We start from the raw sequence: 22,026 nt of genomic DNA on the forward strand, positions 1-22,026 counted from the left end.
GTTTTTTTGAGGATCACTTAGGGTTTTCTGTGTATAAGATCATCTCATCTGCAAAAAGAGATACTTTTACTTATTCCTTACCGATTTGGATGCCCTTTATTTCTTTATCTAGCCTAATTGCTCTGGCAAGAACCTCCAGTACGATGTTGAATAAGAGTGGTGATAAAGGGCATCCTTGTCTGGTTTCCATTCTCAAGGGGAATGCTTTCAGACTCTCTCCATTTAGGATGATGTTGACTGTTGGCTTTGTATAAATGCCCTTTAATATGTTTAGAAATTTCCATTCTCTTCCTATTTTGCTGAGAGTTTTTATCATGAATGGGTGTTGGACTTTGTCGAATGCCTTTTCTGCATCAATTGATAAGATTGTGTATTTATCTTTTGTTTTATTTATATGATAAAAAAAAAATATTAATCATTTTTTCTAATGTTGAACCATCCCTGCATAGCTGGTATGAATCCCACTTAGTCATGGTGAATTATTTTTTTGATATGTTGTTGAATTCTTTTGGCTAGAATTTTGTTGAGGATTTTTGCATCTAAGTTCATGAGGGATATGGGTCTGTAATTTTCTTTTTTTGTGGTGTCTTTACCTGGTTTTGGTATCAGGGGTATGCTGGCTTCATAGAATGAGTTTGGGAGTATTCTGTCCTTTTCTATGCTCTGAAATATGTTTAGTAGTAGTGGGGTTAACTCTTCTCTGAAAATTTGGTAGAATTCTCCAGTGAAGCTGTCAGGGCCAGGGCTTCTGTTGTTGTTGTTTTGGGGAGTTTTTTTGTTTGTTTGTTTTGTTTTTTCACCTTTTCAATCTCTTCTTTTGTAATGGGTTCATTCAGTTGTTCTACCTCTGTTTGTGCAAGTTTAGGTAGATAGTGTGTTTCTAGAAATTCATCCATTTCTTCTAGGTTTACAAATTTGTTAGAGTACAATTTTTCATAGTAATTGATATGATTCTTTTAGTTTCAGTTGGGTCTGTTGTGATATCACCTATCTCGTTTCTTATTTGGGTTATTTGCTTCCTCTTCTGTTTTTTTTTTTTTTTTTTTCTATTTTTCTTTTGTCAGTTTGGCCAATGGTTTATTGATTTTGCTAATTTTTTTGAAAAACCAGCTTTTGGTCTTGTTAACTCTTTCACTTGTTTTTCTGTTCTCTATTTCATTTAATGCTGCTCTAATTTTTATTATTTGTTTCTTCTAGTGCCTGAGGGTTTCTTTTGTTCCTCTCTTTCTATTTGTTCAAGTTGTATGGATAGTTCTTTGATTTTGACCGTTTCTTCTTTTTGGATGTGCATTTATTGATTATAAATTGACATCTGAGCACTGTTTTAGCTGTGCCCCAAAGGCTCTGATAGGAAGTGTTCTCATTCTCATTGAATTCTATGAATTTCTTTATTCCGTCCTTAATTTCTTCTGTAACCCAGTCATTTTTGAGCAAGGTGTTGTTCAGTTCCCAAGTGTTTAATTTCTTTTCCCTCTTCTTTCTGTTATTGATTTCTGTTTTTATGGCTTTATGGTCAGAGAAGATGCTTTGTAATGTTTTGATGTTTTGGATTCTGCTAAGGCTTGCTTTGTGACCTAATATGTGGTCTTTTCTAGAGAATGTTCCAAGTGCATTGGAAAAGAAACTATACTTGGTTACTGTTGGGTGCAGTGTTCTGTATATGTGTATGAGTTCAAGTTGGTTGATTGTGGCATTTAGATCTTCTGTGTCTTTATTGAGCTTCTTTCTGGATGTTCTGTGCTTCACCATAAGTGGTGTTTTGAAGTCTTCTACTATAATTGTGGAGCCGTCTATTTCACTTTTCAATGCTGTTGGAGTTTGTTTTATGTATCTTGAGGCCCTGTCATTGGGTGCATAAATATATAATATGGTTATATCCTCCTGGTATATTGTCCCTTCAATCATTATATAGTGTCCTTCCTTATCCTTTGTGGTATATTCAACTTTAGAGTCTATTTTGTCAGAAATTAATATTGCCACTCCTGCTTCTTTTGAGTTGTTTGCTTGATATATTTTTTCCATCCTTTGAGTTTTAGTTTGTTTCTGCCTTTAAGTCTAAGGTGTGTCTCTTGTAGGCAGCATATATACAGATTGTGGGTTTTTTTTTTATCCATTCTGCCACTCTCTGTCTCTTTATTGGTGCATCTAGGCCATTTACATTCATTGTACTTATGGATAGGTATGAGTTTAGTGATGTTATTTTGATGTCTTTTTGTGTGTGTGTGTGTTGTTGATAGTTTCTTTTTTACACTTAATTTTTTGTGCTGAGTAGTTTTTCTGTATATATTGTCTTTTCTTTCTTTTTGTTGTTGATTTTGTTTTTGCTGAGTCTTTATGTTTTTCTTGTATTTTATTTTGATGTGTAGGATTGTTAGTCTCCTTTGTGGCTACCTTAATATTTACCCCTATTTTCTAAGTTTAAACCAAACTTTTATTTCTTTATGTCATCTTGATTTCCTTTCCATATGGAAGATCTATGACTACATTTTTTAGCCCTGCTTTATTGATTTAATATTGTCACCTTTTACATAATGACATCACTGTTTCCCTGTTTTGAGCATTTTTTTGTCTTGATTTATTTTTGTGATTCCCCTATCTGGGTTGATATCTGGTTGCTCTGTTCTGTGTTCTAGTCTGGGTTGATATCTGATGTTACTGATTTTCTAACCAGAGACCTCCCTTTAACCCTTTAGTATTGCTTATATTTTTGGTTTGGTTTTTGCAAATCGCCTAAACTTTTTTTATCTGGAAATGTCCTAATTTCACTTCCATATTTGAGAGACAGTTTTGCTTGATATATGATTCTTGACTGGCGATTTTTTTTCCTTCAATGCTTTATATGTGTCATCCCATTGCCTTCCTGCCTGCATGGTTTCTGCTGAGTAGTCTGAGCTTATTCTTATTGACTCTCCTTTGTAGGTGATTTTTCGTTTATCCCTAGCTGCTCTTAAAATTCTCTCTTTATCTTTGGTTTGATTTTAATATGTCTTGGTGACTTCCTTTTGGGATCTACCTTATGTGGGGTTCGATGAGCATCTTGGATAGATATTTTCTTATCTTTCACGATATCAGGGAAGTTTTCTGCCAACAAATCTTCAACAATTCTGTCTGTATTTTCTATTCCCCCTTCCTGTTCTGGTGCTCCAATTTTAGGTTATTTCTCTTGATAGAATCCCACAGGATTCTTAGGGTTTATTTTATCTGAATTTTCCTCGACTATATTGGTGCCAAGTGTTTTATCTTCAATCTCACTAATTTTGACTTCGGTTTCCTCAGTTCTACTCCTCCAACTTTCTATGAGTTGTCTAATTCTGAAATTTTATTGTTAATCTTCTAAATTTCTGACTGCTGTCTCTCTCTGGATTCTTGCAGACTATTAAATTTGTCATTATGCTCTTGAATAAGCTTCATAATTTCCTCCACTCCTTTATCTGTGTGTTCCTTGGCTTGTTCTACATTTTGCCTGATCTCTTGAAGAGTTCTGTAAATTAATCTTTTGTATTCTGCCTCTAGTAATTCCAGGAAAACCTCTTCATCCAGAAAACTCCTTGATTCTTCATTTTGAGAGCTTCTTGAATCAATCATGGTCTGCTTCTTTATGTGATTTGATGTTTACTGTTGTCTCTGAGCCATCTATAATTTATTGTATTAATTTATTTTATGTTTGCTTACCATATCCTAGCTTTTTGCTTTGTTTTGTTTTGATATGCCGAAATAGGCTGCTTGAGAGAGCTAGCTTAATTATTTGCACCTCTGAAGCTCTAACATCCTGCCACCAGATGGCTAGAGCTGTTACCAGGTATATGAGCCTAGGAGTCCATTCACTTTTATTGTATGGACTCAGCTCACGTGTCCAAATAGTCTGTCACCAAATGTGTGATACAGGCTCTGTCATACAGCCTTAGAGGGGCAGGGGTGATTGATTGGTATAGGCACAGGTATCTGTTTGTAGCAGGGGTCACACTCTGAGCAAGGCAGGGTTGACGACAGTCCCCTGAGTGTCCGTGAGGAAAGTGAGTCCCTGTTCCCGAGAGCTCACAGGTGGGTAAGTTCTGCAGCTGGACCATGGGTACTCAGTGCTTTTGGTTCTAAGGACTGGGTGGCACCACTTATCTGTGGACCCCTGTTGCAGGTGGCTAGGTGGCATGGGTGGGGTCACCAGTCCTCAGGCCCCTGATTTGGATAGGTGAGGACCCTGTTTAATAGGCAGAATGGTGTGAAAAGTCAAAAACCTGGCTCTTCACCACACAGCTGAAACAGTTAAAGTCAGATCTCGGGCACATACACCATTGCAGTCTGCCAACAAGGTCCTAAGCTCCTGAAATGGGCCTACACAGTCCATGCAGGGTTAAAGGCATTCAAAGTCCGTGGACTGTTTGTGCCTTGACAGGAACTGCTTCTGTCCTGGGTTCCTATCTCTGGGGAGCTGGCAGATTATCTTTTTCCCCACTTGTTAATTTATTCCTTCTCCAAGGCTGGGAGAATGGCTCAGTGCATGCAGCAGAACCTATCCCCCAGAGAAATCAACTGCCTCTGAAGCCGGTTTGGGCGTTGGGGCACAGTAAATTAGATGCAAGTCATAGCTTTTGGCAAAAGCACTGTTCTCTGATTCCAGAGGTGTGAGTAGACTGTGTGGCTCGCTGTCTCTTGCTAAGGAATCCGCATCCCGAACACCGCCAGCCCCACTGCTGTCGTGCCAGGGGATCATGCCTGAGGGACTCCGGTTCCTGCCAAGTCAGGTCCAGCAACTACTCACCGCTTCTGAACAGTCTCTCCCCCTGCTACTCAGCCTGATTTCCTAACTTTGCCTTTGATGTTCAGGGCTCCTAACTTGTCATATATATAATTGCTTCACTTGTTTTTTGGGGGGGGGTCTTTGTTGTAAGAGGGATCACCAGAAGCGTCTGACTACTCCACCATCTTGGCCCTGCCTTGGCTCACCACCATTTCTTATATTCTTTGTTTTCCACTATTTTGAGGTCTTTGTTCTGATTTAATTTTTATTTGGTTTTGGTAATTTTCTTGACTAATTTCTTCAAAAAAGGTTAATAGACATTATACTTTTGAGCTGAAAACTGTCTTTCTTTGTCTGTACATTTAAATGACTTATTGAAAGGGCATAAAATTCTTGAGTCAGAGCCTTTTTAATTAGAACTTTGTCAGCGTTGTCCCTCTGCATCCCAGGTTCAGGGCTGTTAGGTTGAGTCTCTTTCTTTTGTAAGTAATGTCTGCTCTGTCTAGAAGCTTATGTTCTTTATCCTTGGAGTTCACAAATGTCATAAGAATGTATCTTCTTTTACTAATTTGTTTAGGAGTTAGAGGGCCCTCTTAATCTGAAACTGCATGCTGTTCTTTATCTTTATTTTTAGAGTTTTCTTCTGTCATTTCTGTGATCGTTACTTCTCTATTCCTTGTTCGACTTCTAGAATGCCCATTATTTGTATTCTGGGGTCATGGATCTGCTATTTGTGGCTCTGCCATCCATCTCTCATATCTTTTTAGACATGTTTTCCATTTCTTCAAGTTTTGCTGTTTGTTGAAAGATATTATTTTCATTTTTTTTCTAGGATATTAATTCAGTTCTTATCAGTGACTATTCTTTTTGGTTTCTCTATTGAATTTTAAAATTCAGAAATAATGCTTTTTTCTCCCAGAAATATTTTCTGTGACCTAATTGCATGTCCTTAAGAATTCTTCTTACATTTTTTTTTTTTTTTGTTATAGCATAGGTTTGTCTGTTCTATGAGGAGCCCTGGTGGCACAGTGGTTAAGTGTCAACTGATAACTGAAGGGTTAGTGGTTCAAACCCACGAGCTACTCCACAGGAGAAAGATGTGGCAGTCTGCTTCCATATAGATTTGTAGCCTTGGAAATTCTATGGGGAAGTTCTACTTTCTCCTGTAGGGCTGCTATGAGTCAGAATCGACTCGATAGCGAAGGGTTTGATTTGGTTTGTTTTCGCCTGTTCTATTAGTTCTGCTTCAATAGGAGCCACCTGTTCTTGTTTTCTAGCTGAGTGCTCTTGAATGGATTGTGTTTTTTTTCTTTGCTTACTCATACCCACACAGGTCAGGCTATTGGTGTGTCTTGGTGGCTGTGAACTGAAAAGTGGTTGGAGGTAAAGTCAGAGATGTTGGTCTAATGTCTTGCAGCCAAGGCTTTGGACAAGTTTGTTCTGGATTGAACCCCTGCTGAGAAATTGCATTTCTCACAGGTTCCCAGGAAATTATAAGAGTCACCTGAGGATCTCGTTAAACTGTAGATCCTGATTCAGTATATCTGGGGTGGAAATGCAAATTCTCAGCAGAGGTTCTAACCAGAATGAACTTGTTGGAAGCCCTACTTGCAGCTAAATCTACTGGAAAACCAGCATCTCTGTGCTGTGGCCTGGATGAGAGGGCTTTCTGTACTCAGACCTCTTGAGGAGAGAAAAAGTTGTCCTCTTGTAATCCCTGCAGTTCACACCCAAGTTGCCAACATCCTTAGAATGGGGCAACATTTTAAAAGACAGTAAACTGCAAGTGACAAGTGGCAGTCTGTGTCCATATACTGAGAGGAGTCTATCTGTCTGATCCCCTTCAAGCAGCCCAAAACTCTTACCCTAGGTCGGCTAGAAATGCAAACCTTTGCTTGGACAACTTGGGTCCTCTGAGATACAAATATTGATGCCCGAAACTACTATTTTCTCTGGAGAATTTAAGGGTTCATACTCCTCAGTGGTTCCCTTGATTCCCCAATAGCAGATGACTTTTTTTTAAAGATAAACTTCTATAACAGTTATTGGAAGAGAAAAGGTCTGTGAACATGCTCCCAGGTCACATGAATTCTAGTTTCTCAATTTTATGCCAAAGAGGATTAAGAATTTTCTTTGTTATTGTTTAAGTAATTTAAGAGAAAGGATTATGAAAATAAGTTGAAATATTAATGTAAAACAGTTTACAAATATGTAAAAATGGTCCATGAAAATTTATGAAATGTATAAAATTTATATAAAGAAAAAAAATTTTTATATACAGGTTATAAAATATTGCATTTGCTCATTACAGAATTTTTTTTCCAACAGAAAAGCTTTGAGAGGAAATTGGAAAATAACTGAAATAATAAACCACTCTGCTTTCCTATTTCTCACTTGAAAGAAGTTTAACACTTCATCTCCTGATTCTACCCCAACCTTGGCAGATATAATGGATTGGCAGATGTTATTGTTGTTAGGTGCCTTTGAGTGGGTTCCAACTCATAGCAACCCTATGTGCAACAGAACGAAACACTGCCCAGTCAAGTGCCATCCTCACAATCACTGTTTGAGCCCATTGTTGTAGCCACTGTGTCAGTCCATCTTGTTGAGGGTCTTCCTCTTTTTCACTGACCCTCACTTTACCAAACATGATGTCTTCTCCATGGACTGGTCCCTCCTGATAATATGTCAAAATACATAAGAAGAAGTCTTGCCACCCTTGCTTCTAAGGAACATTCTGGCTGTACATCTTCCAAGACAAATGTGTTTGTTTTTCTGGAAGTTGATGGTATATTCAATATTGTTCTTCTTTGGTCTTCCTTATTCATTGTGAAGCTTTCACATGCATATGAGGTGATTGAAAATACCATTGCTTAGGTCAGGCACACCTTAGTTCTCAAAGTGACATCTTTGCTTTTTAACACTTTACTTTAAGATCTTTTGCAGCTGATTCGCCCAATGCAGTATGGCATTTGATTTCTTGACTGTTGCTTTCATGGCATTGATTGTGGATTCAAGTAAAATGAAACCCTTGACAACTTCAATCTTTTCTCTGTTTATCATGGTGTTGCTTATTGGTCCAGTTGTGAGGAATTTTACCTTCTTTATGTTGAAGTGCAGTTCATACTGAAGGATGTAGCCTTTGATCTTCATCAGTAAGTGTTTCAAGTCCTCTTCACTTTCAGCAAGCAAGGTTATGTCATCTGCATATCACAGGTTATTAATGAGTCTTCCTCCAATCCTGATGCCCTGTACTTCTCCATATAGTCCAGCTTCTTGGATTATTTGCTTAGCATAGAGATTGAATAAGTATGGTGAAAGGATACAATCCTGATGCACACCTTTCCTGATTTTAAACCACGTAGTATCCTGTTGTTCTGTTTGAACAACTGCCTCTTAGTCTATGTACAGGTTCCACATAAGCACAATTAAGTTTTCTGGCTTAGGAGATACTGGTTCTAAAGCCCATTGTCTCCCAGAAATGATAAAGTTAAGGCAGTCTCCCATACTGTGCAGAAAGTGAGAATGCCAGTGTTAGTCTGGCAGCTAAACAGGTGCAACTATTTTGAGTTGAATACAGCAGTCCTGGGGTATATCAGATAAAGGCAAATTATCCAATAGAGAAGGTAAGCACAGTACTTATCTTGGTTAGCAGCTCATCTGTAGCCAACAGTTTCACATTGTTTTACCAAATTAAAGTGTCTGCTTCTAGGTTTGCCTGTCATCTGTCTCTCTCCCAACCCCATAGCACTTTCCTACAGAATTAAAATTTCTTCAAATTTACAGTCCCTGATGGGGGCAATGACCCAGTAAGCAAGGTAAGCACAGGCTTATTTGTGCTTTCTTAGTAGTCTGTAGTGAAATTGTTCACTACATATGATCTGGTAAGTGAGGTAACCATTATACTTATCTTGCCTGTTGGGTAGTTCTCCCCTGATCACTCAGGAAAATGACAGTGTTTTAGTTCTCAAAGATTACCCCTTGACATTTTATTTTTTTTTACAGATATCCTTGGATACCAGTTATTGGACTGTCATTAATCACTTCTTCATCTGGGGCAGCATTGCCACTTATTTCTCCATTTTATTTACCATGCACAGTAATGGCATCTTTGGCATCTTCCCAAACCAGTTTCCATTTGTTGGTAAGTGAGTCCTACTGTCTAGTGGAAACAGTTTGATGCTGCTATTTGTCTTTGTACCTTATTTTCTGGGTTGTGTGGGGCCTGAGGATGACCAATGATTCCATCTCTAATAGTTCGTTGATCCAGGCATCTTCAGGCTTCCAGACTTGAAAAGGCCCAAAAAAGATGCAGAAGAATCATTGTGATAGCAGCGTGTGGGTTTCCAAAGACCCAGGCATAGTTGGCTACCCCTTGTGAACAAGGGCCATAGCATACACGTTGAGGCTGCCACAAGGCCTGTGAAAAATTCATGTATAATAGAGGGAAGATAGAGAACACTAGAATGTCACTTTTTTGCCAAATAATCACCAACATTTCAGCAAAAGTTCAACCATGGAATTTACTTTCATTTAGTTTCTACTCCTTTCTCTGCCTTAATATATTCACTTGTAAACTAGAGGGTGTTAATAGTTTCTATTTTCATAGAAATTCTGTGAGGATTAAATGAGATGATGTATGAAAAGAGCTTAGCTAGTAGCCTAACGCATAGTACTTTTCAATAAATGTTAACCGTGATAATGGTAATTATTATTATTCAAACAAATGTACCTTGATTGCTGGTTGAGAACATTGGAGGATTTTGCGTGCCAGATGGGGAGCAAAGAGCCCCTTAAAATCCTTTAAAACTCTGAGATTCTATGATTCTGCAAAGAGTGTGCGTCTTCTACAAAGAGTACATCTCTGCACTCCACATTTCAAAACGATCCCTAGCAAAGGTCATTATGCTTGATACAAGGGGGGTATTAATATACTTCCTTAGAAGTTTGTGTATGTGAGACATGTTGGTAGGAGTTACGTTTCTGAGTTCAGCCCAGCAGATTGCAGAAAAGGGAGATATAAAAAGTCAACCTTCTTGAGCTTAATCAGGCAAACCTGATATATTTTCATCCACTAGTTAGGGAAACAGGAGCTCTGGTAGTGCAGTGGTTAAGCACTCAGCTGCTAACCAAAAGGTCAGCAGTTCAAACCCACCAGCTGCTCCATGGGAGAAAGCTGTTGCTATCTGCTTCTGTGGTGATTTACAGCCTTGGAAACCCCATCGGGCAGTTCTGCTCTGCTTATAGGGTCACCATGAGTCAGAATCGACTCAATAGCAAAGGATTTCGGGGTTTTTAGCTGGGGAACTAAGTCTAGAAAAACAGTTGTTAGAAGATCGATTCATGTGGAAAGCAAAATAGGAGCAATCATTTCCGTTGATATAAAGTCACCTGAGATTATAATTCCATTTAAATGCACACATACGCTTAAGAACATTATCCTTCAACTTTTGCCTTGCCCTATATGTACATAAACCAAAAAAAAAAAACCAAACCCAGTGCCGCCGAGTCGATTCCAACTCGGAAACCCTGGTGGTGTAGTGATTAAGTGCTACAGGTGCTAACCCAAGGGTCAGCAGTTCAAATCCACCAGGCGCGCCTTGGAAGCTCTATGGGGCAGTTCTACTCTGTCCTATAGGGTCTCTATGAGTCGCTATGAGTGATATGTACATAGAAATTTTTAAATTGCACCATTGGTACTAAATATGTAATATTAATACTTAGTTGACTGAAAGATTCCAACCATGTAGAGACATGTGGGTTATGAACAAGAATAAGCATATTAGGAAAGACATAAGTATTTTTAAGTTTCTTTTAATTTTTTTTAAAAAAATTTATTGGTGTTGTTGCCAAATCTGAAGTTCAGTGCATTCATCAGAATTATTCCAGTCCTAAAACCATTCTAACAAGCATAATGAGACTGGAACTTCTCAACTGGAGAAAGTAGTTTGTGTGGGGGCCACTCTCTTCAGCAAAGCACATGCCATTTCAGGAATTAATTACTAAGCTCCAGTGAGACTTTTCAAAAGTTACATCAACACTGGGGTTTAGGAAAAAAGATTTTTTTTTTTTTCTTAGTAGCCAACAGCAAGCAGGAGTGTGGTTTTAAAGTGAAGCTTGTTTTTCCAGCCATGCCTGCAGGCACTGAGATTCAAGGAGCTCAAAGAGACATTTAATTTATTGAGTCAAGTTTGTTTCTGCCCATGTCTGAAGGCAACTGGAAGTAGTTGCTCTTTGGTAGGCAGATTCCACCCTCCAAAGCCAGGAAAAGCAAACATATCAATCAGTAGCCAAGCCCTCATACCCAAAACCCATTTGAATGATGTTAACACTTGAGCGTTGGGAGAAGGGACCTAGATAATTCTGGGGGTATCATATGAGTCCCTAGAAAACCAACAGGGACAAATGGTGTTATGGTGATATGAGTAGGGTTGGCTTTTTCCATGGAATATGTCTGACTGCCTTACTGACCCTTATTGCTTTGTTTAAACCAACATTGCAGTATATGAAGTGTGAGTACAAAGTAAGGAAACTGGCTTCAGGCTTGCTGGATGCTGCTCCAGCAGTCTCCCAGTGAGGGCATTGCTTGTCTCCCTGGAACCCTGATGAACTGAATGAACATCGGGGAGATTAGCAAGTCGATTTGAAGCAGGTTTTCTGCAATTTAAAACTTTGGCCCTGCGGTAGCTGAAGCTCAGCCTTTTTGACATAGCCAGTCATCAAGACCATTATATGAGACTGTACCTGCATCCACAATGTAAACTGTGCACTTTTGATAGGATATTTTTTATTCAAGAGGCAGTAAGAGTAAATGTGCCTTCAGTGTGATCGGTGTAATTGGTCTCACTGGACTGTACACATGAAAGCTGTTGAGTTGACAAATGTTGTGTTATCTATATTTTTTACAACAACAAAAAAAGTTAAAAAAAAAAAAAGAGTAAACATGCCTTTCAAAATTAATGGTTGATTTGTAGCCAGGGGGCCTTGAGGCTGAATGAGAGGATTGTGTCTCATGAGTAAAGCTGGACTGAGCCTGGATCAGAGAATGCTTGGCTTGGGCTGGCAGTCCCCGAGGGATCAGGCTGCTAAGCAGTTCCCAAGGGTGATCCGACCACTCTTGCTTTCTCCTTCTTACCATTGAGCATACTGGGGAAAATATCCAGTGGCACTCCTAGGTAGGCCAAACCTCACAATTTCAAAAAAGTTCTTACAGGAATAAAGAGCCTATTAGTTCAATAATTCAGACCTATTCATGACCACAATGTATGTTCTTCTTTAATGATAGGAAACGCACGGCATTCCTTGACTCAGAAATGCTTCTGGCTTGTTGTTCTCTTAACGACAGTGGCTTCAGTTATGCCTGTGGTGGCATTCAGATTTCTGAAGGTTGATTTATACCCAACCCTGAGTGATCAGGTATGTTGCAGTGCTCATGCGTACTTTCTGGGCTGGTTCTTGGCTGTTGGAATGGTGTCTTTCTCTGCCTGATTGGAGAATGACTGTTCAGGGAAGGGCTAATGAAATACCCATGATCAGGTGCATGGCAGCACATCAGAGAATATTAGACTGCTAACATCTTCAGTGTGCTAGCCCTGTGAGTATAAATGAGCAGAGGTGCCTAAACTGAATGTGGGTGGAGAGTTTTAAATAAGAAGTTGGGTATTTGAGAAGGTTGATTGTTTTAAAAAAGAAGCTTATCAACATCATTTTGGACAATTGTTCCAAGGCAAGGGCAAGCTGTAGGAAAGTTATTGACTTAGGGGCAGATAAAAGACACAGTAAAAGAGAGACAAGTATCATATGAGGTGAAGGGGCTCTAAATTCCTATGGAAATATAGGTCCAAATTCAGAAACATGGAGGAGGTGTGACCTAAACAGTTTAAGAAAAGGAAGAGCAACATCATGGACAGATGGAAAAGAATAAAGTTAGAACTACAATAGAAAGAACAGATTATAGAACTATCTAAGCCAGGAAATTAGCAGAAAATAGCTCAATATTTCAAGGGAAAAGGAGTCAGCAAGACAATGATAGGGTAGATAAGGACCCAAATAGAAAAAGAAAAGGAGAAAGGAACGAAAGGGAAACACGCATTTGTAGCCACATCATGAAAAGTGGAAAAACATTAATTGATAAGGTGAGTGACCAGGCCCAAGAGGCTGAGAGGAACTGAGGTAGAACTTTCATTATCATGATGTCCCTCACATTCTGGGGCCAAAGTATGAAGAGATTCATCTTGACATACTTCGTGGAGTTCCTCCCATACCTGTCCTCTCCCTTGGGCCCCGTGAGCTGATTCTTATGTAAACCCAGTGAAATGACGGATGAGCAGGAGGAAGGAAGATGACGTTTATTCTTCTCTTCCTATATTGAGTCAGACCATGATTTTTGGCTTAATGGCTTTCTTCTGAGACAAAAATCAGACTCCAAGAGATCCACCGAATCAGAGAACGGTGGGTACTTGCACCAAACCTGGGAGCTTTCCCCCTCAATTTTACAGTAAAATGAAAGGCATGTTGAAAATTCACCCAAATTATGTTGAGCCCTTTAAAAAGCCACACACAAAAAAAAAAAAAAAGAAAAGAAGACAAAACCCTGGGAGTCTTCTTGGTACATTGACCTACCACAAGAGTTGGGAGATTTCTGGCTCTCAATCTTATTTCTAAATTTTCCCCTAGTCCAGTTACTAATAACTATCAGATCCTGAGAACCTCTAAACGAGAAGAAAAAAGACCTGTTTTAGAAGAATGAGACTAGAAAGTGTTAGAAACTGAGTTTGGGTAATGCATGTTAAAAATATATATTTTTGCACAAAAATGTGTTCCAATTCATTTAAGATGGATGGATGTACGAGATGGAAACAGTAATGAAATTTGTCTTAATGCTTCTTGTTTATTTAATAGTCTTCTGGTAGGAATAAAAATTGATCAGTGTCCAGAGTAATCTTTTGGGTAAAAAATATCTTCTTTTTTTAGGTAAAAAAGCTTTCTTTTGCAATGAAGGTGAATGTTTTGTTATTGTTGATACTGGTTTTCCCAAAAGGCTTTCACTTTACAAAGTGACACACTACCTGGAGTCTATTGTTGGGATACATCACCTCACTCTGGGTCTACTTCCTCCCCAGATCCGCCAGTGGCAGAAGGCTCAAAAGAAAGCAAGGCCTCCAAGTACTCGAAGGTCTCAGACCCGCAGGTCAAGCTCAAGAAGATCTGGATACGCTTTTGCTCACCAAGAGGGCTATGGAGAGCTTATCACATCTGGAAAAAATATGCGCACTAAAAATCCACCCCCAACGTCAGGGTTGGAAGCCCTGTAAAATAGCAATAGCTGGATTGAAAATTTACGTAAGAAAACCACAGACACAGTGAGCAGCCTTAGTCAAGATAAAACAGTGAAACTTTGAATCAAGATGAGTGGGCTCCAGAGTTTGGAATCAGGGAATGAAGTGGGCAGATTGCCTCACTTCACTTAAATCTGTGGCAGACAGATTCGATGGTACCCATCAAGAAGCAGAGTTCTGTGGGCAAACCAAGCCAGATAGCCCCTGCCTAGCTCTTGATTTTTATCAACCTAGATACCAATTGACCCTGAAATTTAGAATCTCTTTTTTTGGAGAAAAACTTGTAAATCTGCATATACATTGAATAGATCCTCAGGTGCATTCCCAAAGCATATATAATCAGCTGAAAATAATGCTTATTGAGAGATAAACACACACACACACATATATATATGCAGGAGCAGCCTTTTCTAAGATATACTTAAAAGATTTAAAATGTGTACTCAGGGCCTTTCAGACTCAGAACAGCTTGTCACTCACCAGTCTTGATCTCTCCTTGTCTGCTCAGTCAGGACAACAAATCACCTTCGTGCCTGGAGAATAGAAAGTATGTTGGTGGTCCTCAATTTTCTGTTAGTAAATGTCTGGGGAAAGAGTAAATGGAGAGCATCTTTACATTAGTGTATGCTGGTAACTTGGTCCAATTTATTCCAAAACCTCTCAAACTCTCAATTAGGGACATTCCCACAAAATATCAAGGAAAAATGGTCTAGTAAGTATTCTTCATTCTTCTTGACGACTTGTAACAGCCTCAGGAGTAATTTCCTCAGCGTCATCCAGAGCCATTGATGGAATCAACAAAGCATTAGAGTTTCACACTTAAGTGACAGTATTCCACACAATATATGGTCAAATACTATCAACATTTTCCATTTAAAAAGTTAAGATTTTAAACCAAACAATTTTAGTAAGAAATCTCTTCAATTACTACTTAAAGACTCAGGTTTAGATCATTTAGAGTTAGTTGCTTATCGATGCCCAACTGTCATGTTTATAATATAAACATATCAAAAAAAAAAAAAAACCAAACCCACTGCCGTTGAGTCGATTCTACTAGAGTAGAACTGCCCCATAGAGTTTCCGAGGAATGCCTGGTGGATTCGAAGTGCAGACCTCTTGATTAGCAGCTGTAGCACTTAACCACTATGCCACCAGGGTTTCCATATAAATATATGTAAATGAGGTTGAATTTTTAGAGATGATTTACCCTAAGTTTTAAGACCACTCGTGAGTCACCAGGGCATTTCCTATAAAAGGATTCAGGAAGATTTGTGTTCAAACACCAGCTCTGTCACTTATTACCTCTACAACCTTGGGCAGGTAATTAAGGTACCTTCTCTGAGTATTGGGTTTCTCCTCTATAAACTGAGGCTATACATGCTACCTACCTCATATGACTGTTTGAGGGTTGTCAAAGCACAAACTCAAATCATTAAAAACATAGTTCTCATTCAAATAGATGATGAGTTAAGTTTCGTTTAACTCATCATCAGAATAATTCATCTATTTGAGTATGAAGAACTGGAATTTAAGTAATTAATGGGGAAGGCCATGATAAAGTGTGATTGATTGCTAAGTAAGATATAAAACTGGTTAGTGTTCTACAGGGAAAAAAACTATAACCTTTGAGCTGACTTTCTCCACCAGAAAACAAAAATAAATCATACCTTATCAGTTCTCTACAAGTCAGCCTCCAACTTTATAGGAGCCCTAACCTGGTCCCTCTTAAATTAATAGTGAAAGTTACATTTCCCAAGAGAGTCAGATGACCCTTGGGTGGGCTTGATGAACAGTGTGCTAGCATGATATTAATTGGTCACACAATAATCATTTTTCCCTTATTTCCATGTTTGGGATAATTTTTCCTGAATGGGATCAACTGAGATAATATGTGAAAAAGAGACTAAAACAGTGCTTTGAGCATGGTAAATGTGCATAGATCGTTCCCTTTTCCCCTGCATCCCTGCCTAGACCGGCCCAGATGTTAGTTTTCAATGTCTAATTTGTCGGTAGTTTCGCTGTGTTTACTCACTTTTTGTAATGTATTTGTAAGATATTTGAAAGGTTTGAAAACTTTCAGTAAATGTTTTGGCACTACTGGTGTTTGATGTTTTCTCTCTTTATTAGAAGCCATTTGAGAGAGCTTTTGTTACATTGCTCAACTGATATTTTCTTTCTTTTTTTAATCTATTCTTTACATGCCTGGGGAAAATATAGACTCAAGAATAAAATGAACCAATTGGATCTGTGTGTAAGGGATGGAAAAGATTAGGAATGGTCCAAGTTCGAAAATTCAGTTAAGACTAAAAAATGCTGTTTATAAACCGATAACATGGGATGATTGTAAGAGAGACACTTTGTCAATTTAATTTGGCCCCTGAGATCCAAATAAACTCACACACCCATTTCAAGATCATTTCATTACAAAAGCCAAAGTTTATTTTGAACTTGAAGATGAAAAGACTGAGGAGTGGGTAGTGATGGGAGTGCACTGGGCTGATAATAAAATTTTAATTTTACATAAATGTTATCAGATTATTTGGAGAGACTTTTTTTCCCCCCCCAGTTTCAGGATTTAATTTGGTAACCTCGGGATTTTCAAGTTTTAGCCCGAGTTTTGAGCATTTATAAATTGTATTTCTCTTATGTATATCTGCTGTCTTTATCCTTCTCATTTGCCTCCAGGTATACATACCTATGAAGGAAAGAAAAAAGAGAGGGGCAGAGGGAGAGAAAAAGAAAAAATGGAGGGAAGGAAGCAGGGAGAGAGAAAAGAATTTCCAGTTATGTATCTCTTGAGGTGATATGGCTCTCTGAAAAATAAATTTAATCCCTCAAAGGAAAGCAATTAGATCGTATTTGAGACTTAAATAACAAAGCCTCCTTCGTATTTAGTGTGAGATCAAGGAAAGCTACAGGAAAGGGGACGGGAGCGTTGGCTTGTCAGCTGGCAATGCTGCTGCTTTGTGTGAGCTGAGCTGTGCCACCTGATTTCTCCAGGCCTCAGTTTCCTTGTCTATTGATGGCAAAATTGGACAGGATGACCTCTAAGGCCCTTCCTCCTGTGCCCACTCTGTCAGCTGTCCTTGCCAGCATTGTCCACAGTGTACTTGGAATTGTTTTTGCTGAGAAGGGGAGGGAGAGAATCCCCTGCTCGCTTGAGGGTAGGTCCTGGCTCTTGCACTTGTTTGTATTTCTCTAGAACAGCCTCTGGTATACTGCTGTTGCCAGTCTCTCACTCACCATGGAGGTGCTAACCCTGTGGTAGTGCTTTGTCTGGGTCAGTTGGGCACATTCAGTTTCTTGCTAACAATTTACTGAGATTTTATCTCACCCCCTTCTTCTCCTTCCTCTTCCATGGTTTTAAAAAACAGTAGTTTACAGAAATTTAGCAAGTTTCTTATGCGTGCCCTGTAAGAAAATGATCATTTTAAAGTCCCCTTCCTCCCTGACTGGATCCCTGGTGGCACAGTGGGTAACAGCTCAGCTGCTAACCAAAAGGTCGGCAGTTTGAATCCACCAGCCACTCCTTGGAAACCTTATGGGGCAGTTCTACTCTGTCCCATAGGGTTGACAATGAGTCATAATCGACTGGATAGCAGCATGTCTACCCTGACTGCAAGGAGCCCTGGTAGCATGATGGTTAAGCTCTTGGCTGTTAAATGAAAGGTTGGTGGCTTGCACCTACAAAGCGGTTCCAAGGGAGAAAGACCTGGTGATCTGCTTCCATAAAAATCACCACCAAGAAAACCCTATGGAGTAGTTCTACTCTGTCACATAGGGTCCTTGTGATTCAGAATTGACTCAATGGCACCCAACAACAACATCCTAACTCTGGGCTCACAGGAGATTCCTTGGCCCTCACCTTCCTCAGGATTCAAATGGAAACAACAGAGCTTGAGCAATTTTTTTCAAAGTTGCAGAGTGCGTTTCAGTTATCATTTTTATACAAGCTGTATATTCTTTGAGTTTTACAATAGCTCTGTGAGGTAGTCAGGATATTCACGTTAAATACATTTTAGGAAAGGGAAATTGAGGCCTAGAGAATTAAGTGCTTTGCCCAGTATCAAAAGCAACTAGGAGAGCTAGAGCATGCTCAGACCAGGTAACAAATCCAGAGCTTCTTACCTGAGACTCCCCCTTCCATGCCAAGCGCTCCTCATAGACATACCCCTCCCCCAAAAAAACCCAATGCCATCGAGTCGATTCCAACTCATAGTGACCCTATAGGACAGAGTAGAACCACCCCATAGAGTTTCCAAGGAGCGCCTGGCGGGTTTGAACTGAGCCATAGGATTTCTAAAACATTCATTTGACTTCTCAAGTGTGCAGATTCAAGAAAAAAGAGCAAACAAATGTAAAGCATTTGAAATCTATATTTCAGGTGTTTGTTCTCTTTCCCTGTCAGTGCAGATAACCAAAATACCCTCCTTCTGTCCCTTCTTTCCTCTCTCTCAGCATTCCACGCAGACGGGCTGGAGTGCAGGCCAGGGAACTAAACATGCTTCAAATTATTTAACAAAATGACTAGAAAATAGTGTAAATCAGGAAAGGCCATACTTCTGATTTTTATGGTAAGAATTAGCATTCTGTTAGGGTGTGCACAAAGTGCCTGTCTAGACTGATGTAATTATATCAATTAAATCACTCAGGATTATTATTTTAAGTTAAAAAAAAAAAATTAGGCACAAAGTTGAGTAGAGAAAGAAGCCGGAGCTGATGATGCCTTATGGATTCGCAATGGGCTTTTGCAGGCCAAGAGTCAAATAACCACTTGGGGCCACAATTTTCCAATTTTTACATTAACATCTGGTGTTGAATGTCGGCCATTTGCTCTGCTGCGTCACATTTCATTCCTCACTGAGAAATCATAAACTTTTGCAATACTCTAGCCCAAGTGTCTCATAGAGCTGCCTGGAAGCCAGAACTAAATGACCCATGTGTTTCAAAATGCTCATTGCAAAAGATTTGGAGGGCTTTGCTGGGCTCATCTGTAGGTCTGAAGCTATGACTTAACCAGGGAAGGGGCCTATCTATCCGCATATTTCAAAATTTCCTGGAAGATTTGTTCCTGTAATTTGTGCAGAATGCAAATCAGCTTGGAACTGCATACGTCAATGTTCAGAGTTCAAGAAATAAAAACGATTATTTGGCCAGAAATTCCTGGCTACATCAATTCAGATTCCTGTAAGTTTTATTAGGACTAGTTTAAATTTTTCATAAACTATAGCCCTGGGCTTTTATAGAAAAATCTTATTGAACTAAGATGTTTGGACAGATGATAGTTACTTATTTTGGAAGTAAAGTAATGATTAGAGTGATCTAGTCCCTTCACACCTTGTTGCCACAAAAGCTTCCATGTCCCCTGCCTCTTGCCCATTTCACTTCTGGTCCTCTTTCCTGACTACACTTTCTCAGCGTGCAATGCTATATGGATATATAAGTACCAAGTGTCATACAGAGATTGGGCAGAAATTATGTTGACTCTAGAATGTCCTCAGAAAATGTTTTGAATAAAATTCCTGTTACCCAACTTTCTAGAGATGATATCACTCTTGTTAAATGATAATTAAAGAAAATCAATATGGCTCGTGATTAGGTGGTTGGGGAAAACATTTAAATTATTTAACAATCAGCTTGGCATTGACGCTGACCACTAAGACTGGACCTATGCCATTAACAAGCAGCACTGCCCAGCTACAGCCTGCTGACTCGACCTGTCTGATCCCAGTGAAGTCACGCAGGAAAGCAATACCTATTTTCCTTTCCAGGTGCATACTTGGTCTGGGGAGCCTACAGGTGGTGCAAACAGCTAATTCGCTCAGGTGCTTACTGAAAGGTTGAAAGTTCAAGTCCACCTAGAGGGCCTTGGAAGAAGAGATGGCAATCTACTTCTGAAAAATCACCCACTGAACACCCTATGGAGCACAGTTCTGCTCTGACGCACTGACGGTGCCGTGTGTGGTGCCATAGGGTCGACTAGAAGGCAACTTGTTAACTGGTCTGAACTAAATAAAAACAAGATTTTTAAGTCAAGTCATCCATAAGGTACCACAGAACAGGTCAAGATATTTCCTTGGTACTGCTTTGCTGTACCAGCTAAAAGTCTATGCTTTATAGAGCTATGTGATAATGTGTTTTGAACAACAGAATAGTTTCTATCTGCATTACAGTAATGTTGAAATTTCTTCTGGTATTGTGAATGGCTTCTTATCTGTATAAGTTACTGATATTATTAATTTTTTACAAATAAAATACTTATAAATAATTATCACTGATGAGTTTGGGGACCACTGGTCGACAGGACTTTGTCGCATGGTCTGTCTCCTTCTCACAGTGCTCAGCGTGAGGTTCATATGCTGTTCACACCTAGTAGACATTTCATTATCTCCACAGCAAGCCTGCAACACAGGGAGCGTGTGGAGGTGCAAGTGCAAGATAAAAAATCTCCCGTTCCTGTCATTGGGAAGGTTCTAATCTCGTGTCTGCCTACTGTGCAGTATGCAAAACACGTTTCATTGAATCTAAGATACCAACATTTGAAAGATGCACCCTTTTATATACTACTTGAAAACAAAACCTACTGCCAGTTAGAGTTACAAAGATGCCATTGGACATAAGACTTATCCCTGATTTCAGGGATGTTGAAATATGAAATATGGCAAACAGTGGATTGTAGGAGGTTGAAAAATGACTGGTGAAAAATAAAGGCAGTGAGTGGTGACTACTGCTTTAAGAGGTTTGATGGCAAAGGAAGGAGACAGAGGGGGACCATATTTTGAATAGTTATTAGGGGAGAAGAAACATTTTTATTCCTCGGGAAAAAGAAAAGAAGCACAATGAACTCTATTGAAGGCCAAGGAAAAGGGAGCATCTAGAGAAGCCAGAGGCCCGAGGGTGGCACAAATGGTTAAATGCTTGGCCACTAACCAAAAGGTTGGTGGTTTGAATCCACCCAGAGGCGCCTCAGGGGAGAGGCCTGGTGATCTCCTTCCAAAAGGTCACAGCCATTCCAAATTTTATGAAGCAGTCCTACTCTGAAACACATGGGATCGCCATGAGTCAGAATCAGCTTGACAGCAATGGGTTTGGTTTGGCTTGGAGAGGCAGGAACAAGAGGGCCCTCTCTGGGAAACATTTCAGAGAGCCTTTCTAAACCGATTGCCATTGGTTCCAGCTCGTGGGGACCCCGTATGTGCCAGGGTAGAGCTGTGCTCTATAGGGTTTTCAGTGGCTACTACTTTCACAGTAGATCTCCAGGGCTTTCTCCAAGGTGCTTCTGGGTGAACTGAACCCCTAACATTTTGGTTAGCAGGTGAATGTGTTAACCATTTCCACAACCCAGGGACTCCTCCCAGTCCACAGACAGGATAAATAAAGTCCAGGACAGCTCCCCCCGGACCTCATGGGTCTGCTGTCTGGTGAGAGAGCATCACTTCCTCCTTAGGACCCTGCTGCATAGCCCGTGGAGCCCCTGGGATTTACCTGGCATCATACTCCCAAGTTAACCTGATTAATTTACTTGTATCTGTGTTCTGTGACATGGTCCTTAAAAAAAGAATGAGAAAGCTACTTATTGCTTGGTTGATTTATCGATTTTACAGAGGAAGCAGAGTGGTGTGTGATTAAGAGCCAGAGCCGGGTCAGGAGCTTGGATTTAGTTATACCCCTCTAGGCGACCTTTTTAACCGTCACTTCGAGCTTTACTTTTCTGACACATGCAACTGGAAACCCTAGTGGTACAGTGGCTAAGAGCTACAGCTGCTAACCAAAAAGGTCAGTAGTGTGAATCTACCAGCCGCTCCTTGGAAACCATATGGGGCATTTCTAGTGTGTCCTACAGGGTCACTATGAGTAGGAATCCATTCGACAGCAGTGGGTTTGGGCGTGGCTCCTCTGAGGATCAGATGGGATGATGCTTGCTGCAAAACACTTGTCAGAGTGCCTAGCTCA

At 39.7% G+C, this 22,026-nt stretch overlaps 1 protein-coding gene across 1 annotated transcript in view; it reads left to right on the forward strand.

The window, feature by feature from the left end:
- ATP8B4 (ATPase phospholipid transporting 8B4 (putative)) overlaps positions 1 to 19,797 on the forward strand; it is a 370,299-nt gene extending 350,502 nt beyond the window's left edge. The window contains exons 27-29 of the mRNA XM_049897713.1: positions 8,741 to 8,879; positions 12,021 to 12,151; positions 13,858 to 19,797. Of these exons, the coding sequence (XP_049753670.1) occupies positions 8,741 to 8,879; positions 12,021 to 12,151; positions 13,858 to 14,049 (462 nt within the window). The 3' untranslated portion in view covers positions 14,050 to 19,797. The remainder of the gene's footprint in view (positions 1 to 8,740; positions 8,880 to 12,020; positions 12,152 to 13,857) is intronic.
- The last annotated feature ends 2,229 nt before the right edge of the window (positions 19,798 to 22,026 follow it).

This window comes from Elephas maximus, chromosome 10 (assembly GCF_024166365.1).
Source record: "Elephas maximus indicus isolate mEleMax1 chromosome 10, mEleMax1 primary haplotype, whole genome shotgun sequence".
Lineage (NCBI taxonomy): Eukaryota > Metazoa > Chordata > Mammalia > Proboscidea > Elephantidae > Elephas > Elephas maximus.